General features: G+C 37.8%; 1 protein-coding gene across 1 annotated transcript in view; it reads right to left on the reverse strand.

The window, feature by feature from the left end:
• The window catches only part of CFAP44 (cilia and flagella associated protein 44), a 43374-nt gene that overhangs the window by 12962 nt on the left and 9335 nt on the right, over positions 1 to 21077 (reverse strand). Inside the window, 18 exon segments of the mRNA XM_066569102.1 lie at positions 42 to 207; positions 589 to 806; positions 3082 to 3212; positions 3548 to 3710; positions 4133 to 4188; positions 6103 to 6373; positions 7243 to 7385; positions 7850 to 8068; positions 9836 to 9988; positions 11611 to 11721; positions 12650 to 12856; positions 14509 to 14603; positions 15844 to 15943; positions 16732 to 16779; positions 17400 to 17555; positions 18647 to 18811; positions 19326 to 19440; positions 20861 to 21077. Of these exon segments, the coding sequence (XP_066425199.1) occupies positions 42 to 207; positions 589 to 806; positions 3082 to 3212; positions 3548 to 3710; positions 4133 to 4188; positions 6103 to 6373; positions 7243 to 7385; positions 7850 to 8068; positions 9836 to 9988; positions 11611 to 11721; positions 12650 to 12856; positions 14509 to 14603; positions 15844 to 15943; positions 16732 to 16779; positions 17400 to 17555; positions 18647 to 18811; positions 19326 to 19440; positions 20861 to 21077 (2734 nt within the window).

The following is a 21077-nucleotide window of genomic DNA, read 5'->3' on the forward strand; positions in this document are numbered from 1 at the left end:
AAGCAGAACTAAAACGGAACAGAGTCCAGTTCAGGACTCACAATTCATGCCATTCTGCCCTCCTCTTCATGATCTTGGCTTTCAGTGCATCATATTTCTCAATAAGTCTTCTGATTTTATGACGTTTGCTTTCTATATAACGCGTGGTTGGCTTTCGGACATCTGGTGTCTTCAGCCTTTCAGCCTCATTCTCAAAAGCTACACTTCCTGAAACAAAATATAATCATGTGAAAATGTAATACCATGCAGCACAGTGCAGTCCCAGCTACTGGAAACTCCCTCAGACAACTCCTGTAGAACTGATGTAAATTAGTTCCATTGTAGTGGATGTTTTGTAAGTATTCAGGTTCTTTGACTGACTTTTAGTCACATTCTCCCCACGGGGCTGACAGACAATTGCTGACATTGATCTAAACATGGAAAACTATGTTTGAGTGTTACTTTGTATGTAGGTACTAAAAAAACACATTACAGCTATATTTCTTTATCTGCACTTACATATGTATTTTTTTATCTTGGACTCAGGAACAAAAACTGAGTTGAAAGACAGAAACCCTATTACTGAAAGATTTAAATAGTTATCATTACCTCTGTGCACAGGGCTTGTCTCTCTGGAGATGTCCTCTTCTGCTTGTTCTGCCTCTTTAAGTGCTGTCCACTTCTCTTTAAGTACTGCCCCCTTGCTGTCCTCCTGTTTCTTATTTTGGGCATATTTCTCAGACACAGTTAGAAGGCTGTAGGTCGAAATCTGATGATTGCTTTGAATAGCATGAACAGTGAGAGTAAATTCCAGAGCGTCCCGAAACCTGGAATCACAAATTAGACAAAACTGTCTGATGTCAGTGGGCACAATATATGATTTTACCTTGACCAAAAGGGCATGAATAGTGTAGTTTACTTATTGCACATGCAATCCTTACATATAAATCCACAAGTTAGTAAGTAATTGCATAGCAGGATGACATATGACACTATCTATTGGCTTTTATGTAATCTAGGAATGGAGATGATCAAGAATTATCACATGAAGACTTTTCCCAATATTGAAACTTATACCAGGTGTCATGGTTTGACACTGGCACAATGCCAGTGCCCCCATGAAGATACCTTCTCCCTGGTTTCTGCTGTGAGATGTGACCAGGAATAAGCAAAGCAGGCTCTTACTTAGGGAAAAAGAACCAGAATTTTATTAACTACTCTACAACTACAGATAAAAAGGAACACACACACAGGGAAAATGAAAACTTCACAAGTGCATTTCCTCCTCCCCCCACCAAATTTCCAACACAATACATTTGGTTCTTCAAATCACCAACTCTCGGTCCAGCACTACTTTTTAGACAATCAATCCTCAGTTCATCAAGAGGAGAGGAGTCCTTCTTGTGCCATGGGCTTCCCCTGGAAACACAGCTGAAGCCTCGTGTGTTTCTGTGTCACTCATGGCACTGCCTGGAGAACATCTGCTATCGTGACTTCTTCCTTTTCATGTCCAGTGCTCTCACCACTGAACACGGACCAGAACTGCTTCTAGGGTTGTCTTTTAAGGATGCTCTGTCCTGATCCAAAAAAGGCACAGTCTCTCCTTTGGGACACTTGTCCCCACAATCTCTCCTTTGGGACACCTGTCTCCCCCATATTTTCATCCCCTGGGGCCGAGGGGCATCAACACTGAACCCTCTTGGTTCTGAGGCCATTGCCTCCTCCTAGAATGCAGTCTCTGTATCACAAGGAACATGGTTCTGTTCATGGCTATACAAAAAGAGTCTAGCAAAAGCTACTCCATCATCTCTTCCCACTAGGATTCTTCTCTATTCTTCTACTATCTCTCACTCGCCCAGACTTCTCTCACACTGGCCCATTTCCTTCTTCATCTTCCACTCTATCTTTTAGGAAAGGTCAATGTTCTGTAAAGTTCTCATTCTCCAAAAAGGGGTTAAAAGCTCTTACAAGCGGCCGGCTGAACCCCCCCCCCTCTTCTCCGTCCCAGCCGTGCTGCCGGCGCAGGCTCATGTTTATCAAGCTTCAAGGTTACAGTCCCAGGCAGCGGCTCTCTCTCTCTCTCTCTCTCTCTGTGTCTCTCAGGGGGGGCTGCCCGGTGGCTCCCGGTCTCTCTCTCTCTCTCTCTTCCACCCTTCCACCCCCGGGGTCAGGCCTACCTCTCCCAGCCACATGGATTTCCCCTCCCCCTGCCCAGCCAGCAGCTGGGACGGGGGAGAGATCCGAACTCTTTCCCGCCAGAAACCCAAGAGAACCCTCCCAGGGAAGAGCTCTGCTTTTAACCCCGTGTTCTCAGAGGCGTGTCCATGTCTCAATGGCCAGGTTAAATGCCAATAGTAAAGTCTGAATATCCATTGGCCAAAAACACAGCATCCCAAAAAACACATTTCCTGTCAAACCACCACACCAGGTTCTTCATGACAGTAAACTTCATCTTCCACTAAGGACTTGTCAAAAACATGCTCATTCTATCTTTTTTCCCAGTCACATACTCTGTGTGCCTAAGATGGTTTTTTAATTGTGTATTTATTTTATTAATTCATCTTTTGCTCTTACCTAGATCTATGAAAACCAACTCAAAATGCACCTCATGCCTGAACTTTTGTTCTTGAGAAAGTTTGTTTTGTAACTTCAAATTGTATAGAGAACATTGTGTTAGCAATGACATTAAAATATCTGACAGACACACGACATGTCTTAAAAACAGGTATTCATTTCCCAGGTTGTTTTTCAACACTTCAGTAAGAGTTCTTACGAACTTATTGGCAAAACCCCAGGCAAATAGTCTCAAACAGCTTTCTTCATACAGAAGTGAATCCAAATGAAGTCATTTCCTTCATTTGACTATCTGCATTTTTACCAAAGATCCAATAAAAGTAATTACAAATAAATATGAACATATACTCTTGTGTATGTTCCAAGAATACGTAAGATTCTTAAATAAGAACAGAATCATAACAGAATAGATGAAATACTGATTATATGAGAGAGAGGAAAAAAAAAATCACATTCCTTTTTCTTGTGGGAGGTACAACTTCATAGACAATTAATCCCATGGAAGGTCACAAGAAAAGTGGTAATTACTGTGTTTGTAATTTCTGCAGTCCAACGAATTGTTTCTCATGCTCCCAAGCCAGCTGCTTTTGCACTAACTGGATTCTCTGTAGTGTCTGCCTGTCCAGCTCTTCAAAGATCCTACGGTCCATCTCAAACTCCTGCAGAAGACAGAAAACCCAGCATCACATTATTTTGGCTACTAGATCTTCATAATAAATATTTTTACCTAGGTGCCTTAGTTGCATGCACATCAACACTATCCTTTATTGCAGAAGCTATCTCCACAGAGAACCAAATTATTTTCCTGTGCTTCTTGATTGGCACAAATAATCAGCTGTGATTCAGCTGCAATTCGGAAGTCCATCAATTTACATATTCTTAAAACTACCTTAATCCAAAGCATTGGACATCTTTGGCCCCAACATGGTATGTACCAACATTTTAGAAGAAGGTGCCTGTAAATGTAAATGATCCTAATAAAAGCCAGGTGTACCTCTCTGTGCAACTGCATGTGCTTGGGCAACTCCTGATTCTTTTGAAGGAGAAAAACAAAGTCTTGTCTCAGTGCACTTAACTCCTCTCTTTTCTTATTTTTCTTTTCTTCAGCTTCCTTCATTTTCCGTTCATGCTCCTTTTTCTGCTTGTATTCCTCAATACTGAAAATGCAGAAAAAGGAAATGATGTTATCTCATTGCAAGAGTGGAAAGGTTACAGTTTATATGACCTTTTAGATTTCCTTGATAGTCTTAAATTCCCAGTGAACTCAATGGTTCTTAAAGTAACTTAAAAGGAATAATCTTCCTGTATATTTACACACTCTTAACATCAAGGGGATTTGACTTTTTGCTGTCTCTGTAGTATGAAGTTAACTGCCTCATAGTACGATATCTGAATTACTTCCAGAGAAAAATAGATTAAATGGAGAGAAAGGCTGAAAAAACTGTGTGTTTCACAAATAAATGACTCAAATTCAGGGTTGATCAATTTGTCCCTCTTCTTTGTAGGCAAAAAGGAATACATGTGAAAAGAGCTACCAACACTTGAAAATCCCTTTCATCATTATCTATGCATCTCTTACGTGTAGGCATCAGGATCCTTAATGTCTTCAGTAGCCTTCTCCTTCTCAAGACCTCTCTGGAATAAAAACATTGTCTTGTCTTTAAACAAGCAGTTACAGTTCAGCTTTTATAAAGATTAAGATAGAGCTTTCACCACCTCTCACAAAAACAAAAGAAATCTTCATTTTCAATATTACTATCTGGCCTTAAATATTACATTGTAATGTTTCAAGCAGAAAAAGCAATGAAGTTGGTTTATATGTAAAAAGAACTAATGAAACATTAGAGACAGAGAACACAAATCCTATAACCTCCCCAGTGGCATAAATCGTTACATCATTACTTGTCCGAAGTTCACTCTGTCCCATAACATCTTTGGTTCTCTACCTCCCAACCCAATTCTCTTGTCTGCCCTCACAGCCACATTGACAAGAGTCAGTCTGTCATGGGCTAATTCCAAGTTACATCTGTAATTAGTCTGGTTGGCTTTTGCTGACTGCATAATGGATTCACAACTATTAGCTGTGAAGAATGGCAGATGGATGGACATTGCAGTAGCACAAGCCTCATTTCCCTAGGCAATCATTCTCTGAAAAAAGAGGGGGGACTATCACCCAACAATTTCGTTGTACTTAATTGATCTGTAATTTAACTCAATTAGTTTCAGATGATTTGTATTTGATTCTCTAAGAATCTCATTAAGTTTAATGAAGATAGATTTTTTTAAATCTTCCACATGACTTAAAACTAGAACAGATACTTAATGAAGATATATTTTGAAAAGGAAAAAAATCTATTAGAATGTTCATTAAGAAATGTTGTTAGCCTGAACAATAGAACTGACCATAAAGGTCTTTATATAGAGCTACTTACATATTTAAAACTATAAATCTGTACATATGCTTATAATGGTATATTAATAACTTCTTGTAATATTGCAGTTAGTAAGGCTCTGATATCAAAGGTTCTAATCATTCACTTTTAGAAAATAACTGGCTCTATTCTCAGTACCATATGTTCTTGTCATACTGGTAAAGAATTCCAACTAGTCATGAACAATTTAGCTGAATTACCAAAATCACAATTTCCTCCATCTCTGTTGCCAAGCATCCTTCAAAATGTAGTTAGTAACCAGTATTAAAACATATTTAAAAGTCTAATTTGTTTTATGTTGGCACTTTCAAGATTTTTTAACTCTATTGAATGCATAGTCACTGTAATATTTATTGTGCACAATGGCATTTCTTTACTCAACATCTCTCACTGCTTCTTTCAAGTTATATTTATTTAATTCAGACACTCTTAAGACTTTTTAAAAATTCAATGAAGTCTGAACATTTTAGTTGACATCCCTCTGTGCAGTATCAGTGGAACTGCTTCTGAGTTCCAGTGTAATCTGTTTAAATGTGCTAGAGATGATCGGTTATGCAGTGAGTACAGGACACCTGTAAATTCATTACTACTAATGCTGCCCAAGAGTGAAAGAGCAACAGCATCAGCATCGTGTTGTGCTATTTTGCAAATGTAAAAAAATCCATTGTGAATTTTAGATGAATGGTACTAGATGTATGGAGAAAGTACATGTATTATATTCTCCAATAGTATTTCTAGAATCCCCATCCAGAGCAGAATCATACTTTACTGGAATTAAACCCAAGAAAGGTATGAAGTATGAGAAATTCTTGCAATTTTTCATTTCAGGAATATGCATGACTACACCTTTGAGTGGGAAAGCACTGGCAGAATATTATGTATGAATAAACATAGTATGTGTTATTTGGAGAAAAACACAAAACACTGAGAAGGAAGAGTGCAGTCCCAGAGCCCATTTATTAGGGAACATTTTGCAAGAGCTATTCTTCTAAATAGTTTGGGAAACTTCAGCTTTTGCTGTGAAAGTTCTTTAAGAAAAATAATTGAACCATGTTTGCCCATCTGGATTGCTTCATTCCAAATAGGCCTAATTCAGTGAAAGAGGGTACCAACTTACCCTAGGAGGGGGGATTGTGACTTTTAGCTCTTTGGGAACCTCTTCCTCTGACAAGAGGTCAAATGTAAAAATGTTTCCATCTCCACCACAGGTAATCAGACACCCATCATCATGGCTACAACAGATCCCCCGGATCTGCCCATTATCGTTGTCGTGCACATTCAGGTACCAGTAGTCCTTCAGGGCACCCTCAGAGAGGCCTTCCTCCCTGAGAGGATAGGCACGCAGGGAGCCATCCTGCATCCCACAGAACATCAGCGGGGGGCGGGTGCTGTTAAATTAACAAGAAAGAGTGATAGCAGTAACTTCTAACAAGCAAGTTCAAAATATTAAAAGAGCTGATCTCATTTAATAGAAATCACTTTCCCAAGTTTGGAAGCTGAAAGCAAAGTATTTGGAACATTTAAAGTATGTGTGATTCTACTATGAAGTGTTTTGCAGCTAACTGGCTGCTCAGGAGCATTCCAGCACTTCCTAGGTATCTTAGAACTACTCTTAGCCCTGAGCTGGGCAGTGCAGCAGACACAAAATTAAAAACTAGAAAAGCAGTTTTTTAGCCCCTGCTCCCCATTTAGTACAGATGGTGGTGAATGCAGCCAGCAGTAGATTAAATCCTGAATCAAACCTGCCTCCTTTTGATGCAGAACATGCATATTCTTACAGAGAACCTAATACTGGGAGTCTGAAAAGAATCCAGCCTTTCCATTCGTACAGTTCACAGAATGTCCTGAGAAGCCTATATTCTTAGCACTAGAGGGATGGACTGACTGCTCCATGTTCTAATTCTCTTTGTTAACTATGGTAAAGAGCTGCTGTACTGTTGATCACTATATGCAGGGACTTCTAAGGGTTCTCCTAGAGTTCTACAATGTAGGGTGGTTGAGTTCTAGTCAGTACTTACTTAGAAATCCCACTTTTTTGTCTTTGAAGGTCTTCTAAAATTATTCTATCAGACACATGGCTCAGCTATGTCCATTAGGAATTTTAAGTGAAACTCAGTACCCGGAAAACCAGAGAGAGTTCATGTATACTAGAGTTGAGCCACAATTGAAAAGGGACAAAGGAGCATACACTCCCCTTTCCAAGTTATATTTCATCAAGCTTTATCCCAGAGCTATTTGTTACATTACAGTGTTTTACCAGAAGGAGATTCGGTGAATGGGATTGTTCTCAGTGTTCTCCATAGGAATCACTTCAAAAGGTTCATCCTTCCTGTTCTCAGGGTTTTCTTTGCCACCATGTGAGAATTCGCAATGATAGAGAAACCCTGAGTCGTACCCACCCTGAAGAAGAGAAGGACTATAAGGAAATTGTGACAAAAGAAAACTGAAGCAACTGACCAGGAAAATGCAAATTTCAGAATAATTCTTCCTTTCTTAAGGACCTGTGATAGGTTAGACAATGCTACCTCCAAACACTTAGAGACCCTATTTATCCACAGACAGAAGTCTGTCATGATCTCTGGCATTAAAAGCCATTCTACCACTATGTTAAAATTCTACCTTCTGTTAAAATTCCCTTGTGAGGGAACAGCTAAGTCTTTGTGCCCATTCAGGCACCACGAAGAAGGGCACCTACTGGATATTTACCAAACAATCTGAATCAGAGTGACACTACTGGTATACTTCACAAAAACCAGTGAAACTGTCAAGGATGAAAGGAATGGATGTCCTAGGGATGACAGGTTTCAAAGGGAAAGGATGTCACATCATGCAACCCAATCAATATGAAGTAAAAACTGATTTACCAAGGAAAGCCAAAATTTTCCGGGTGCTGAATAAAAGCCACAGAGGATGGGACTGGGCTCCTCTGGTATATAGATAGATGGCAATGGCTCCTCTTCAGGTTCTTCCTCTTTAGTTTCTTCTACCTCAAGTCCCAGCTCCTTTTGCTGCTTTATCCATTCAAGCCTTGCCTTCTCCTTCTCTTGCTTTTCTTTCTCTCTCCGAGCAATCTCCTCTTTCAGCTATTACAACGAGCAGAGAAACACCAAGACATGAAACCAAGGCACTCCACACATCACTGACTGAAGGAGTCTCATACATGAAATCCAAGGTGGTCCTGGCATTATACATACAAAATATCTACAGAAATCTCTTTCCTGTCAGCTTAGCAGAGATCAACCAGACTTCATGGGACTTGCCAGTGAAACTCCCCCCTTTCCCTCCTCTGAAGTATTTACTCTTGCTCCTTTGAAACAGAAATAATTCTGAATGACAAGCAGATTTCAAAATTTCTTCAGACAGATTATTCCAAATCTTCACCACTATGCTTACTCCTGCAGAAATCCTAAGTCTTGTCCCCTGCCTGCCCTGGAGAAAGAAAAGAACTGGAAAGCTGAACTCGAATAAGTTCTACTGCATCATTGGTATGGAGCAAAAGAGAGAAGCTGTAATTGACTTAACTTCTGAACAATGAAGGAAAGATTTGTCAAACCTTTAAAATTCTCTTCCACCCAAGCCTACTATAGCATAAACAAATACCAAACATTCTCTAAAACAGTAGCTTCCTAAGAAGATATTAGATAGCTGAACCAGCAAGCCCTTAAATATTATCAGCTGATCTTTTAAAGGTATGTCTGACATACCTTTAAAAAAATCTCCTGTTCTAGGGACAGGAATAATAAAAATTACTGTTTTTATCACCACCCTTACTGTGAGAAATCTTTCCTTGCATTAGAACATCCTTTTTGTAACTTATTAATTATTTATCTAATTCCAAAGTAAAAAGAGAGCCATTAATATTCTTTCTCTCTGTAGAAATATTTATTTATTTTTAGTGATTGTTTCTCAACATTATTCTTCTCATTTGACTAAAAAACAAAAAGAAAACCAACAAAAAACAAACAAACAAACAAGAAAACCAACAAAGCTCAATACATATTATTTTAATCTTTCCTTTCTCATGCATGCTTTGTGATCATTCTTATAGGTATTGCTGTGAAAAAGCATCTAGAGATCTTGCTCCTGCATGCTGACTTCCTCCAAATTATAACACAAAATGAAGCTTTGCCTGACATTCAGTAATGTCAGGAGCAGTTAACAGAGAAGGCAGAGAAATCACAGGTTAACAGAAGTAGTTAACAGAATGAGAGAGGCCGTTGCATTGTAGTGGATTGAGTATGGAACTGAGAGCCTGCTCACTGGAGTTCTCCTTCTAAGCCTAACATCAGCTTGTTTTTTAGTTTCACAAAACTAACTCTAGCTGTGACTTGACCTAATTCTTTTCCTTTGGCACCACATATTCTTTTTAAATACTAAGTACCATTCAGAAACTAAATGCACACCTTTAAACTTAAAAGATTTTTTTAAAGCCAGAAACACTGCTAAAAAAAGAGAGATGTTTCATATTTGCTTCAAGGTGACTACCTGGCAGTTTAATAACTGTTGAAAGAAATTTCCTATAGGGTGAATATCAGCCACAAGAAATAGTATTTTTGTCAAAATTACCAAAATTAAAATATTTTGAGAACTAATGCATTACCTTTCCCTTTCTCTAATGCTGTCTTTTAATTACAATCAAAATTCACATCATGCTTTCAGTGTCATGTAGGTTTGAATAAACCAAAAACAACTTGTAATTTCAAGCCACAAATGGCTTCCACCTGCCATTCCCTTTCAAGGAGCTTAGCAAAAACCCTGTGATGACATACAGGGACTAGAAACTCTTCTGGGTAGTTTGGTCACCTGACACAATGAAGAAGATGAAATTCTGCCACAGGAGAGTTTTTTACCTTGATTTGGGATTTAATACTATAAAAATGGAAGTACTGTGTTGGCAGGTTTTTTATGTGATAGGTGGTCACTGTATCCTGCTTCCCATGGAGAGGGGCAGGAACCTGGACAGCAAAGCCATTCTCACAAAGGATGAGCAGCGTGCTCTTGTCCTGTATAAAAACACAAAGAATGGGGCAGATGTATAAACGGAATCGAGACAAATGGGAGGAAAAGTTGGTTAGGCAGATGCATAGGCATAAAGCCAAAGTCCAGCCACATTTACCTGTGCTCTTATTTCTATGTACACTTTTAAATGGACATCAGAAGTCAGTGAGCTTCTTTTATGCTAGGCAAAGCTAAGGAATTGAAGAAATCCTTGCTGTGTCCAAACCAGCTGAAATTCTGACACTGCTTAGCTTGAAAGCAGCATGATGATATTTTGGAAATTTGGTTAAATTAAAAGATGGATTTGACCCATGACTTAGTAGGTTTTGGGTTGATAATTTCATATATTTCCATACTAATAAATCCTTTCTATCATCAAGACTTGGCTCAAAGTCTTGCCAAATGCTACAGCAGTTTGTTTTTTGTTGGCACCTCACAAGTCCTTTAAAATGGGAAGTTAGGAAGAATAGGTGAGGTGAAGGTAATAATTATTCAGTGTTTTGAGTTTTTAAGAGACAAGCCTGTATTTAGTTTCAATTTTCATGAGCTATCTGGAGAAAAGAGAGAGAGGCTTATTTTATCTGACCCATCACTAAAAATGTGCAAAGAGGGCATTTTAGAGTTGCTATGGAAACCCTAACTAGGAATGATATGGTTCCTGTGTCTGTAGGATCTCAGTTTAAAAATGTATTCATTAAATGTAATGTATTTAATCACCAGTGCTTCTTTAAAACAAACTAAAAAAAAGAAGTAGTGTGACACTCAGATGCTGGCACTGTGTTAAGCAAATGTTCTTATCTAGCAATAGAGGCCAGATACTGGTAGAGAAACTTACTCAGGCAGAATCTAACATCCAAGACACAACAGGTGCTTTTTTAGTAAGGAGAAGTACCTTGTCTTTAAGGAAAGGACTCAAAATGCAACTGTCAGATCAAGATCTGTTGTTTCTGCAGTAAGACAGAATTCATACCAACAAGACTTCTTTTGCCAGCTTTTAGAAGTGGAAATAACCACACTTTGCCACTATGCACCAGTAAAATATATCTTGCTAGAATCTAAAAATAATTAATAGTCTCTCCTCTAAATAAGGTTACTGGACCAAAAAATTTCAAATGTTATCCTAACCCTAGAACACTTTTAAATATTAGCAAAGACCTACATTGATATGTCCTGACACATTTCAAACACAGAATGTGAATTTCAAGAAGCACCCAAAATCTTTCTTAATGTTGTCAAAAAGCTTTTCAAAAGCCTGTTTTAATAGGGGCAAGAGTCACAGACAGTAATGCCCAAATAACTTCTTTGTCAAAGAGAATCGGTTCTTCCAAAAGCTAAGGAATAAGATTGTTTCTTCAAGTCAAGGGCTCAAAAAGCATACCAAAACCTTGTAGTTTGCCTTATCCAAAACCCAAAATATGTCCCTAGTGACTGAACCAGAGATTTAGCTATACAGAACCTTTTGTCATGCTGAAGCAGCATGAAGAACAAAGGAGAAAAACATTATTTGTATTGTCTATAGAGGACATGACTAGAGTTGTGGATCTTCATCTATTTTGATTGGAAATTCTTTTTAAAATTATATGTTAACACTGCTGGGAAGGAAAGAAAACAAATATGCATTACTCACATGAGAAGGTGGAGACCACTGTAATGCCTGTACAGGCCCAGGGACACAGATGAATCCAATAGGCTTGTATTCATCCTCAATAGCAAAAAAGAAAACTGTTTTGTCTTTACTCTGAGGAAAAACAAACAAACAAGCAAAGATGATGACTGAATCAAAGCTGACCAAAAATTCAAAAGACTCTAAATACTTTATGACATAGGCACATACTTCCATTTTTTTGTGTTTAAACAGGGGAGATTCAGGACTGGATTTCCATGATGATTACTGGGAGGAAATAAAAACCCTGCCCATGCTGTTCCAAGAAATATGTTGCACCCATAGCTCTTAATGGCCTCCTTTAGCATCACCTGCCATGTGCATTCTGCCCATTGCCCCAAGAGCTCCTTTAAATCTCAGGCTCAGGCCTGATTTTTCAGATAAGGTAGCACAAGCTGATTTCCCCAGATAACAAGTTCAAGAACTGGCACACAACATGATTCATTTTACCTTAAATCCTACATTAAATTTAATGCATGGGAATTCAGCTTAAGGAACATGTAACTGCAAATGCACTGATCATGGCTAAGGACAAGCTTTTAAAAAGAGACACCCATTAACTGGAAACCATCTCAAAGACTACCAGGCATAATGACTGACTGACTGACTGACTGACTGACCCTGTGGTAAGGCCAAGCAGCGCTCGGTAGCAGCTGGATTGCTGCCAATGTGGTGTACCAACGGACTTGCTTTTACGATCCAAGATCCTACTAAACTAATTCCAAAATGAACCAAATCCATTTTCAAAGGGAATTACAGAATTCACACTAAACAGTCCAGTAATTCACAAAATGAATTGTGTGAATTGCATGGTTGCTTTCCTTCAGAAAAACAGATGTGAGTGCCAACAGATCCTTCTCCCTGCACAGAGAACTACAGCAAGCAATCAACAGCAACAACAGAAGTAAAACTGCATTGTCAGTAAACAAACTTTTACATTATCTCTTTTAAAAGGCTCTACATTTGTGGCTTAATAAAACCAACCAAACTGCATGATACATACCCCTGTGGCAAACACATATCCCTTTTTTTCATATGCCAGGGCTGTGACTGCAGCAGCATGAGGTTTGAAAACTTGTTTCAGATTTATCTCTGCAATCTCATTGGCCTGTCCTGCATGACTGGGCAGCAGTTTGGGATCATAAACTTCAATTATGCGGACAACACCATCTTCAAACCCCACGGCAATTAGACCTCCCTCAGGATTTACCTTTAAGTGAAACAAAGAAAAAAAATCACAGAGTACATCTGAGAGCTTCGAAGAATAATCCATATTATGCTCTGTTGTTTACCTTTAAACTCACCTTATGTGGAAGTGTTGCTAAAGCACTAAGAATATTTCATACATGGGAAATGTTGCTTATCATCTCTAATATGACACCACAAAGGAAGAGAGAGGACTGGGGCCTATTTTTTGGTTGGATTGTGTTTTGGTTTTTTTTAGTGATAACATGTCACTGAAACTGAAGATGTTAACGAGGATGTGGTTGTAATGTCTGAGGAAGAGGTAATTCATACTGACATAAAGATATATCAGTAGCTTCTTAAGCAAAAGAGCTGAAACCCAAAACAAAGAATTATGTTTCCCTGAATAAAATATGGGGCACCAAACATAAGTATGATTTTTTAAGAGGTCAGGGAACAGGCTTGGGTCTGGCTGAGTCCATAGAAAGTACAGCAGTCAACAGGGAATGCCACTTGAGATGGAAAGAAGGAGGAGTCTTTACCATAAGTTCTGTAAGTAAACCAATTGCTAACAATTAAAAGAAGCTTGAACTGTGATACAGGTTAGCAGAGACAGGCCTGTGTTTTAGCTGGATATAGCTGGACTTGTGGATTTAGCTGATATTTGCCATACATGGTAATGTCTTGAAGGCGATTATGAGCTGACTTGTCGGTATTCACTTATCTAACAAAGACACTGCTAGCTTGCCTATGAGGAGATTATGGTAAACAGATGCTTCAAAGTATGTTGGACTAAGTTTTCTTAGATTAATAGCACAGATTTTAAAATACATTTGCACTCTTTAAACTGTGACCAAGTACCTAATACAATTTTAAATGCAGCTGGATAGACTAAGTGCCCTTTGTTTTTCAGATTGTGTTTAGTAATAACTTCCATAAAACTGAACTGAGTCAGTTTTGTGATGCTGTACAATTTATTGTGGCAGACATCTTACCTCATGAAGGTACAGGTAACCACTTAACAGCGTGTCTGAAAGCCTGCATGGCCAGAATTATATTTTTATAAAATAATTAGTTTTATAAAATGAAGGCACTCTCCCAGTGGAACCCTCGCTTTGAACATTCAAGTAATTATTTGCCTCCTAAATTTGCTTGTTATTAATCCACCAGGCTGCTATGTTTTCTCAAGAACATGACTAGACACAACTTTAATTAAAATTAGCAAATATGTCTACAAGTGATAGACTCCACACTCCACAAATGATCAGTTCTGGCAACAGTTTTTAATGATTTATCTCCAAATGTTTGTGATTTGTCTGGGCTGTCATTTCAAAATGTGTTAACTAACTAATGTTAATTGACATTTGCTCTGTGTGGGTTAAATAGAAGCTGTTAGTCTACAAACTCAGACTACTTCCCATACTGCACACAAAAATCTGATTTTAAAATTTTAGGAAGGCACAAAGTAAGATACCTGATAACCCATAGTAAAGTTAAACTGTTCCTATACTGTATACAAACATACTACCCCACAAACCTATCTATCCTGCTACAGTGAATTTCACCATGGCCTAACAAGTGACCTCTCATGTCTTGTTTGCTGAGCAGCTTCCTGGATGCTGGCAGGCTCATAGGCTCCTTGAAGAATTTTTGCTTAACATGCTAGGAAAAACTCACAACAGCCGGTGCCCATGCCAGCGCTGTTCCTCCCTGTTTAAACTTGATTACACTCAGTTGACTGTTGCTGCTGAAATCATAGATGCGCACTGACCCTGTGTGGAAAGGAGACAGTAAGAATTTATTTCTTGCAATGTCACTTACATGTTAGGATTTATGGAGAAATGTCTATTTATTTGAATTAAAATCTGGATCAAATGTATGTTTTCTCTTTTGAGTAACAAAATGCTGGCATGAAAGATGACTGATGGTTACAGAGCACCATAGCTAACATGGTGCTCATGAACAAAATACATGATTTCTTCACTCTTCAACTTATACAGAACCAAGAGTTTTCGAGGCTGAGGGTTGTAATAAGAAGTCCCAGGCTGACAATCTACATGTAATTTTCAAGTGAGCACAGAATTGTGGCATACTCTATGGAAAATCTGCACTGACAACATAGGAAAAGATGATAGGCTACTACTTGGGACTGCCTAGGGAGGAAAACATTTCAAGGGAGGAAACATAGGAGACTGTCCACGTAAGATCCAATTTCATTAGAGGGAAAATAACCACATTCATAGGCACACATACTGATTGCATAAAACTCCCTTCCAACTAGCATTTATGTGAAACATAGTTTGCTCAACTGGTAGGAGTTAGTCTTCAGGCTAGAAGAATATCTGCATTGCATAACGCAGGCGAATTACAAGACAGTACTGACAGGAATTTAATTAAAATACCTTGTCATGTTTTCTGAACAGTATAAATGACATTGTTAGTGCTCTGGCCAGTAGTTCTTCTTTCAAAGCACAATAAAGCTAACATTGAGAGGCCTAAACAGCAACATTTATAAAAGTTAAATGAATATGTCTGTAACTGCTTGTTATCTGTTCATGAGAGCATAATAGCTATTGCATTTTCTAAGAAAGGCACAAACATTAGTATTTTCAATGGCTTACACAATGCTGCAGGTGCATGTAATTCCTTACAAGATAAAAATCCCAAAACTTATTAAACCCCAGCACTGAATACAAGTACTGTTACTCAAACTGGATGTCTCACCTTTCCAGCCATTCCTTCAGAACAAACAATTTACGAAGTTTCTCATTAAAAACTTCCATTGTTACAATCCCAGGTTTTTAGGATGAAGGAGTCTTAAAACATTATTTCAAAACATTCATGGTTTGCCTTAACTATTAAAGAACTGATCCCAGGAATAACAATTGGATGTAAAGTGACTTTGCAATAGCAAAAGCACAAAAACAAAACACAGTAGCTCCAAACCAAGCACCATTGCCCTTCAAAACCAATAATGGCAATGGCATGAGAGGAAAGGAACAGTGCACTCACTGTCAAGAGCTGTGGTGGCCATCAGGCATGTAAAGGGAGAGACACCGACGGCCTCAATCCCCCCAGAGTGGAAGGTACACACACGCTCTGGGTCATGGCTCTGCGGTGCAAAACAGAAGAGAAATTATGCTGCATTTTACACTTGTGCTCACCAGTTTGAGCTTATGCTGCCTGGGAAATAATTTAATCATTCAAGGAATTACAGACTTTGCAACATTTTTTTTTTACATTAAATACAATTAGTTTGTATAGTATGCGTATTTTATTTACCATAAAATTCTTGGAACATATTTTACTTTTCACATTAGAATTCTAGTCCCCACAAGCGATTGTTCTTATTAACTTAATTATGTTCCAGAGCAAAAATTAAATGCTGCTTTTTCACCTCTGTCATCTTTTTCTCCATCAAAAACATCTCCAGCAGTAACACTAGTTACTAGTAGGATAAAACACTTCAAGTGTGTTTCATCTTCTTATTATTTTTTTCTAGTTCTTTCTGTCATTTAAAGACTACAGTAAGGATTAGTTCAAACATCTGTCTATAGAGAAAATAACAACACTCCTTGAACTCATTTCCTGCATCCATGCAGCTTTCATTACCAGGTTACAGAATTAAAGTCCTTTAAAGTAACTTGAATTTGGCAGCTGAAATTTCAGGAATCAAAAATCAAATTCCTCTTTACCATCCTGCACAATCATTACAATCAATTACATTTGAAAATTTTATGAAATAAAATATCTGTTTCAATGCTACAATTTTCTACCATACAACTTCACAAAACACAAATTTCATTCCAGATGGAACCAGTATAGTTACAGGATGTCATAGGATATGGTTCCTATTGCAAATGAACTGAAGAAATCAGAAGAAATAAAAAACAAAATTACCATATTTGAAAAAGTCAAATCCAGCTTCCATATTGATCCACTTGTATCCTGAAGAAAAAAACCACATTAATTGAATATTTTCAGACTCAATTTGGAAATAAAACTGCACATGGTGACTTCTTAAAAAGTCCTTAATGATTATCATTGTGAAACAAAAATTACTAAATGCAATTATGTTGGTCTTAAGAATCCCATTCATCACTTTAAGGTAATAGAACTTGACAATACCTTTTGGCATTCTTCTATTCTTATGCCAGAGTCTCACACATTACTATACACTAAAAACACAGCACAGCATAACATAATTCAATTGGAAGGGACCTGCAAGGATCATCTCATCCAATTGCCTGATCACTTCAGGCCTGACCAAAATTTAAAGTATATTATTAAACTCCTCTATATATGCCTCTTAAACATTGACAGGCTTGGAACTTAAACAACCTCTCTAGGAAGCCTGTTTCTGTGTTTATAAAAAAAAAAAAAAACAAACCTGTAGGTAGGTAGGTAGATAGGTAGGTAGATAAGAAGATTATTTTCTATATATCTAGAAGACTGAATTCTACTAAAAAGAAACACTCTGATTTGTAATAGACTCCTGCTGTTACTTACCAGCATGTTCCTCATTTTCTGTTTCTCCACAGGGATGCATGTACCTGAGTGTGTCTTACCTGAGCAAACCAGAAGGACTGTCCCTGGTCATGAACTTTTGTAATGAAATTCAGGCTGACATTCTTGCCAAGCCAAAGTTCATTCATAGGCTCCATCTCCACTAACCCGGTGTCATCCACAGGATCAGCAGTATCTACTACCTCAAAGTTCCACATCTTCATGGCATTGGAAGCATTAAAAAAAAGGAAAAAAAAGAAAAAAAAAAGTTTTTTTATAAGACCAGGTTGTTTTCACACACAATAAATATGGATAATCAAAATTTTAAGAAAGCAAAATTACTGCTTTGAACATAACCTAGAACAGTGACTGGAGCTTCAATTCAGCCCTGACACAAGCAGAGCTGTACATGGCAGCTTCAGAACTATGCAGAATAAATGGTATCTGTGGGCACTCAGCATGGCTCATACTGAGGCAGCACAAAATAATGGGAAGTCTAACCCTTCCATGTTCTGCTCTGTACGATAAGGACAACATATCAGTTAGCACGCTTATAATCAAGTGAATTTTCCTAAGGGAAAACACCAACCTATAAAATACAACAACAACAACCAACAACAGTGTTTGTAACCCTCCACTGCCTATAGGTCAGTATACCATTGATTATCTTGGCCATTCCACACATCAGCAGAAGACACATCATGTTCTCCCTTAAAGAGCAGGGAAATAAGATTGCAAAATTCTTGATCATTGACAGGTGAGGTCAGAAAGTGGTGTTATGCATAAGGAAAACATTTTGACCTTAATTTATAGAATTATTTGTTAACTTCAGGATGGTTTTTCTTTAATTTTCCCCCATTTTAGGATATGTATCTTTGAGATGCTAGTTAACTTCTGTGTTATTTTAACATTAATAATCTGAGCTTTTAAACATGCAGAAAATTAATTTCAAATATTCCTGTAGCTTGTTTTTTATCTTTTAGATAACACCACATGTTAATAGGCCTGGAAGTTATACAATGTTAGAATGTAGTCAGGAACAAAGCTGTTAGAAAACCACTGAAGATTGTTTTGATTTACTAAAGAAAAAGTTGATTTATTTATTTATTACTATTAAACAAGGAAAACTGCATGCCATGCTATCCAGTTCAAACACCTATACTGTGGAGATGTGCTCTTATTTTCTTTGTTATACCAAATAATTTTCGGAAATAAACTATCCTCCAAAAATCTGGTAAAGGAAATACGTAATATTTACCTGCTGACCATACATGTGCACACCTAAAGGCAGAGCAAAAGAAAAACTCACCCGAATGACACCATCTTTTCCAACAGAGTAAAGGTCTCCTTCATCAAAAACTAACTGGCTGATAGGGCCCTCATGACAAGGCTTGTGTCCAACTTGACAGAGCTCTACTTTAATGAGGCCACCTTCCCAAAGCAGCAAATTGCCCCACTCAGTTCCTGAGACAACCTTCAATGCAAATGAAGATAAGTATGTAAGCACCTGCATGTAATTGTGCAGAAGCAGGCAAGAACCCAATTAACATTTGTGGCTTCCTTCCATGAAAGCACTAAACCAATGGCAAAGTACAGACATTTGCAAGAGAAGATGTAAAGGGTGAGGAGGCTCAACTTTTTAGCAATGTGACACAATTTGCATGCACTGAAATTGGTGAAGATTGGGACCAACAGTCTCTTTGTATTTCTGTACACTAATGTTTTCACATTAGAAGACACTCTGCTCTAAGCCAACCCAGATCTTTTTTCTGGGAATTACAACACTAACTATTTTCCAATTATTACAAAGCAAGACAGGGATTTTGGGCAAATTGATGGCAATATTTTCTTCTCAGAACAGTGCATCACAGGCCTGATTAAAAACACTTTCAAGCAAATAGTAACACTCCAACTTACAAAGCAGACTTTATATCAAAGAATAAAAGGATACATAATATTTTTGCTTTTGGTCACTTTTTTTCACTTACCTTCCCATCAGGCAGCTCCACAAAACCTATAATGTCAGACACTGCTGTTTTTCCAAACCTGCCCAAAGCTCCTTGCAACTTGAGACCAGTTAATGTGAGAGCCATTTTCCAGAACCTGAGTACAGAAAAAAAACACCCCTCAGTGATACAAGATTTCCTAAACACTGTTCAATCGCTCTTAGACATTGCATTACTCTTACCAGGCATGCCTTGCTCATGTATTACTCCTTTTTGCAGGAGAACTTGGGGTTGTTGTTTTTTTTTTGAAAATGATATACAGCTTTAAATCTACACAAACATTTCCCTATCCTACTCCAATGAAAAAGCTAGGAAAAGGATTCAGAATGAGCAGAATGAAGATTAAACTACTATTAAAAATTAAGAAGCGTAAAATCCACACCTACATCTTTCCGCTACAACTCATACACTTACTTAGGAGTATCTATTTTATCTTTCCTGTGGGGTGTATGATGCTCAGTTTTGTAAACCCAAGGGACTGAGGACTTCATTAAATGTCATCCAAGTCCTCTTGTGGAATTAAACTGTACTATAAAATCTCACTGAGCCGAAGGTTTTATCCTAAATATTACTGTCTCCTGTGTGTGCAGGAGACATTACTTTTAAGATGACTGTTGGAAATTGTAATTTGAGTCCACATTTGGGTGAAAGGTCACATTTATCATGTAATAAAAGCTATGTCAGAGTTTATTTGTAGTATTTCAGCTCAAAAGAAAGTTTATAAGAGATTATGTTTAGTCAGATTTCCATAAATAATGCCTTCTAAACTATACTTGTTCTGTGTCTAAATAAATAATTTGCTATTTCAGACCCACCTTGCAACCAAACTATAAAGCAAATCTCAGATTTTTATCTGATTTCCCCATTAAAATTCAAAGTAACTTAAGATGCATCATAATTTTAAAGATATTGTTTTTATTACAACAGAATCCCACTCACAGCATAAGATTCTCTGTGTTAATATTTGAGTACTGGCTAAGCACAGAACACAGAAAGAAAGTTTAAAGTCATTGGGTGTTTGACCCTGTTTTATAAAAGGAGCCATGAACTAAGCAGGGAAGGGAATGTATGGAAACATCTTTTGTAGGCTTTTGGTGCGATCAGAGGGTTTCTGATCCATGACCTGGCAACCAGCTCCAATGGCTGTCCAAGGAGCAGATGAGCTCAAAAATCAAAGATAGAAAGCCCAGAAGGCACAGAAGGTAAATATGGTAAGCTAGAAGACATGCATACATAAGAATTTTTCATTACTTCCCAGTGCTTGTTGAAATTTCAAGAATGAAGCCAGAGGTACTGACATTTAACATCAAGCATCATCCTATTTGGACAGCAAAGATATTGAAATATTTGTTTGACTGGCTGAAGAATTTGAAAATCCTCATTTTTGTAATTGTAAGGGCTAGGTAAAATAGCATTCCTCATTGGTACATGTTTGCTAATGATACATTCTTGTTAATCATCTACTATGTATTATGACTGCACAGGTGTTATGTATTAATCCTAATCAGCAAACCTACTTGATGTGTCCTGATCCACCTGTAGTCAGATGCTCTTCATTCTCAGCAGAAAACATGACCTTGTAAACATCCTGTGCAAAAGCTTTTGACCTCAACAGAGTCTCCTCTTGTTTCCAGTCCCAGATGGTCAACATGTAGTCAGGGCTGCTCCCAACACTGGCCAGCAAAGAGCCAGTACAGTTGAAATCACCAAAAACATAGGCTACCTCTGTTCCAC

The sequence above is a fragment of the Molothrus aeneus genome, chromosome 2 (assembly GCF_037042795.1).
Source record: "Molothrus aeneus isolate 106 chromosome 2, BPBGC_Maene_1.0, whole genome shotgun sequence".
Classification (NCBI taxonomy): domain Eukaryota; kingdom Metazoa; phylum Chordata; class Aves; order Passeriformes; family Icteridae; genus Molothrus; species Molothrus aeneus.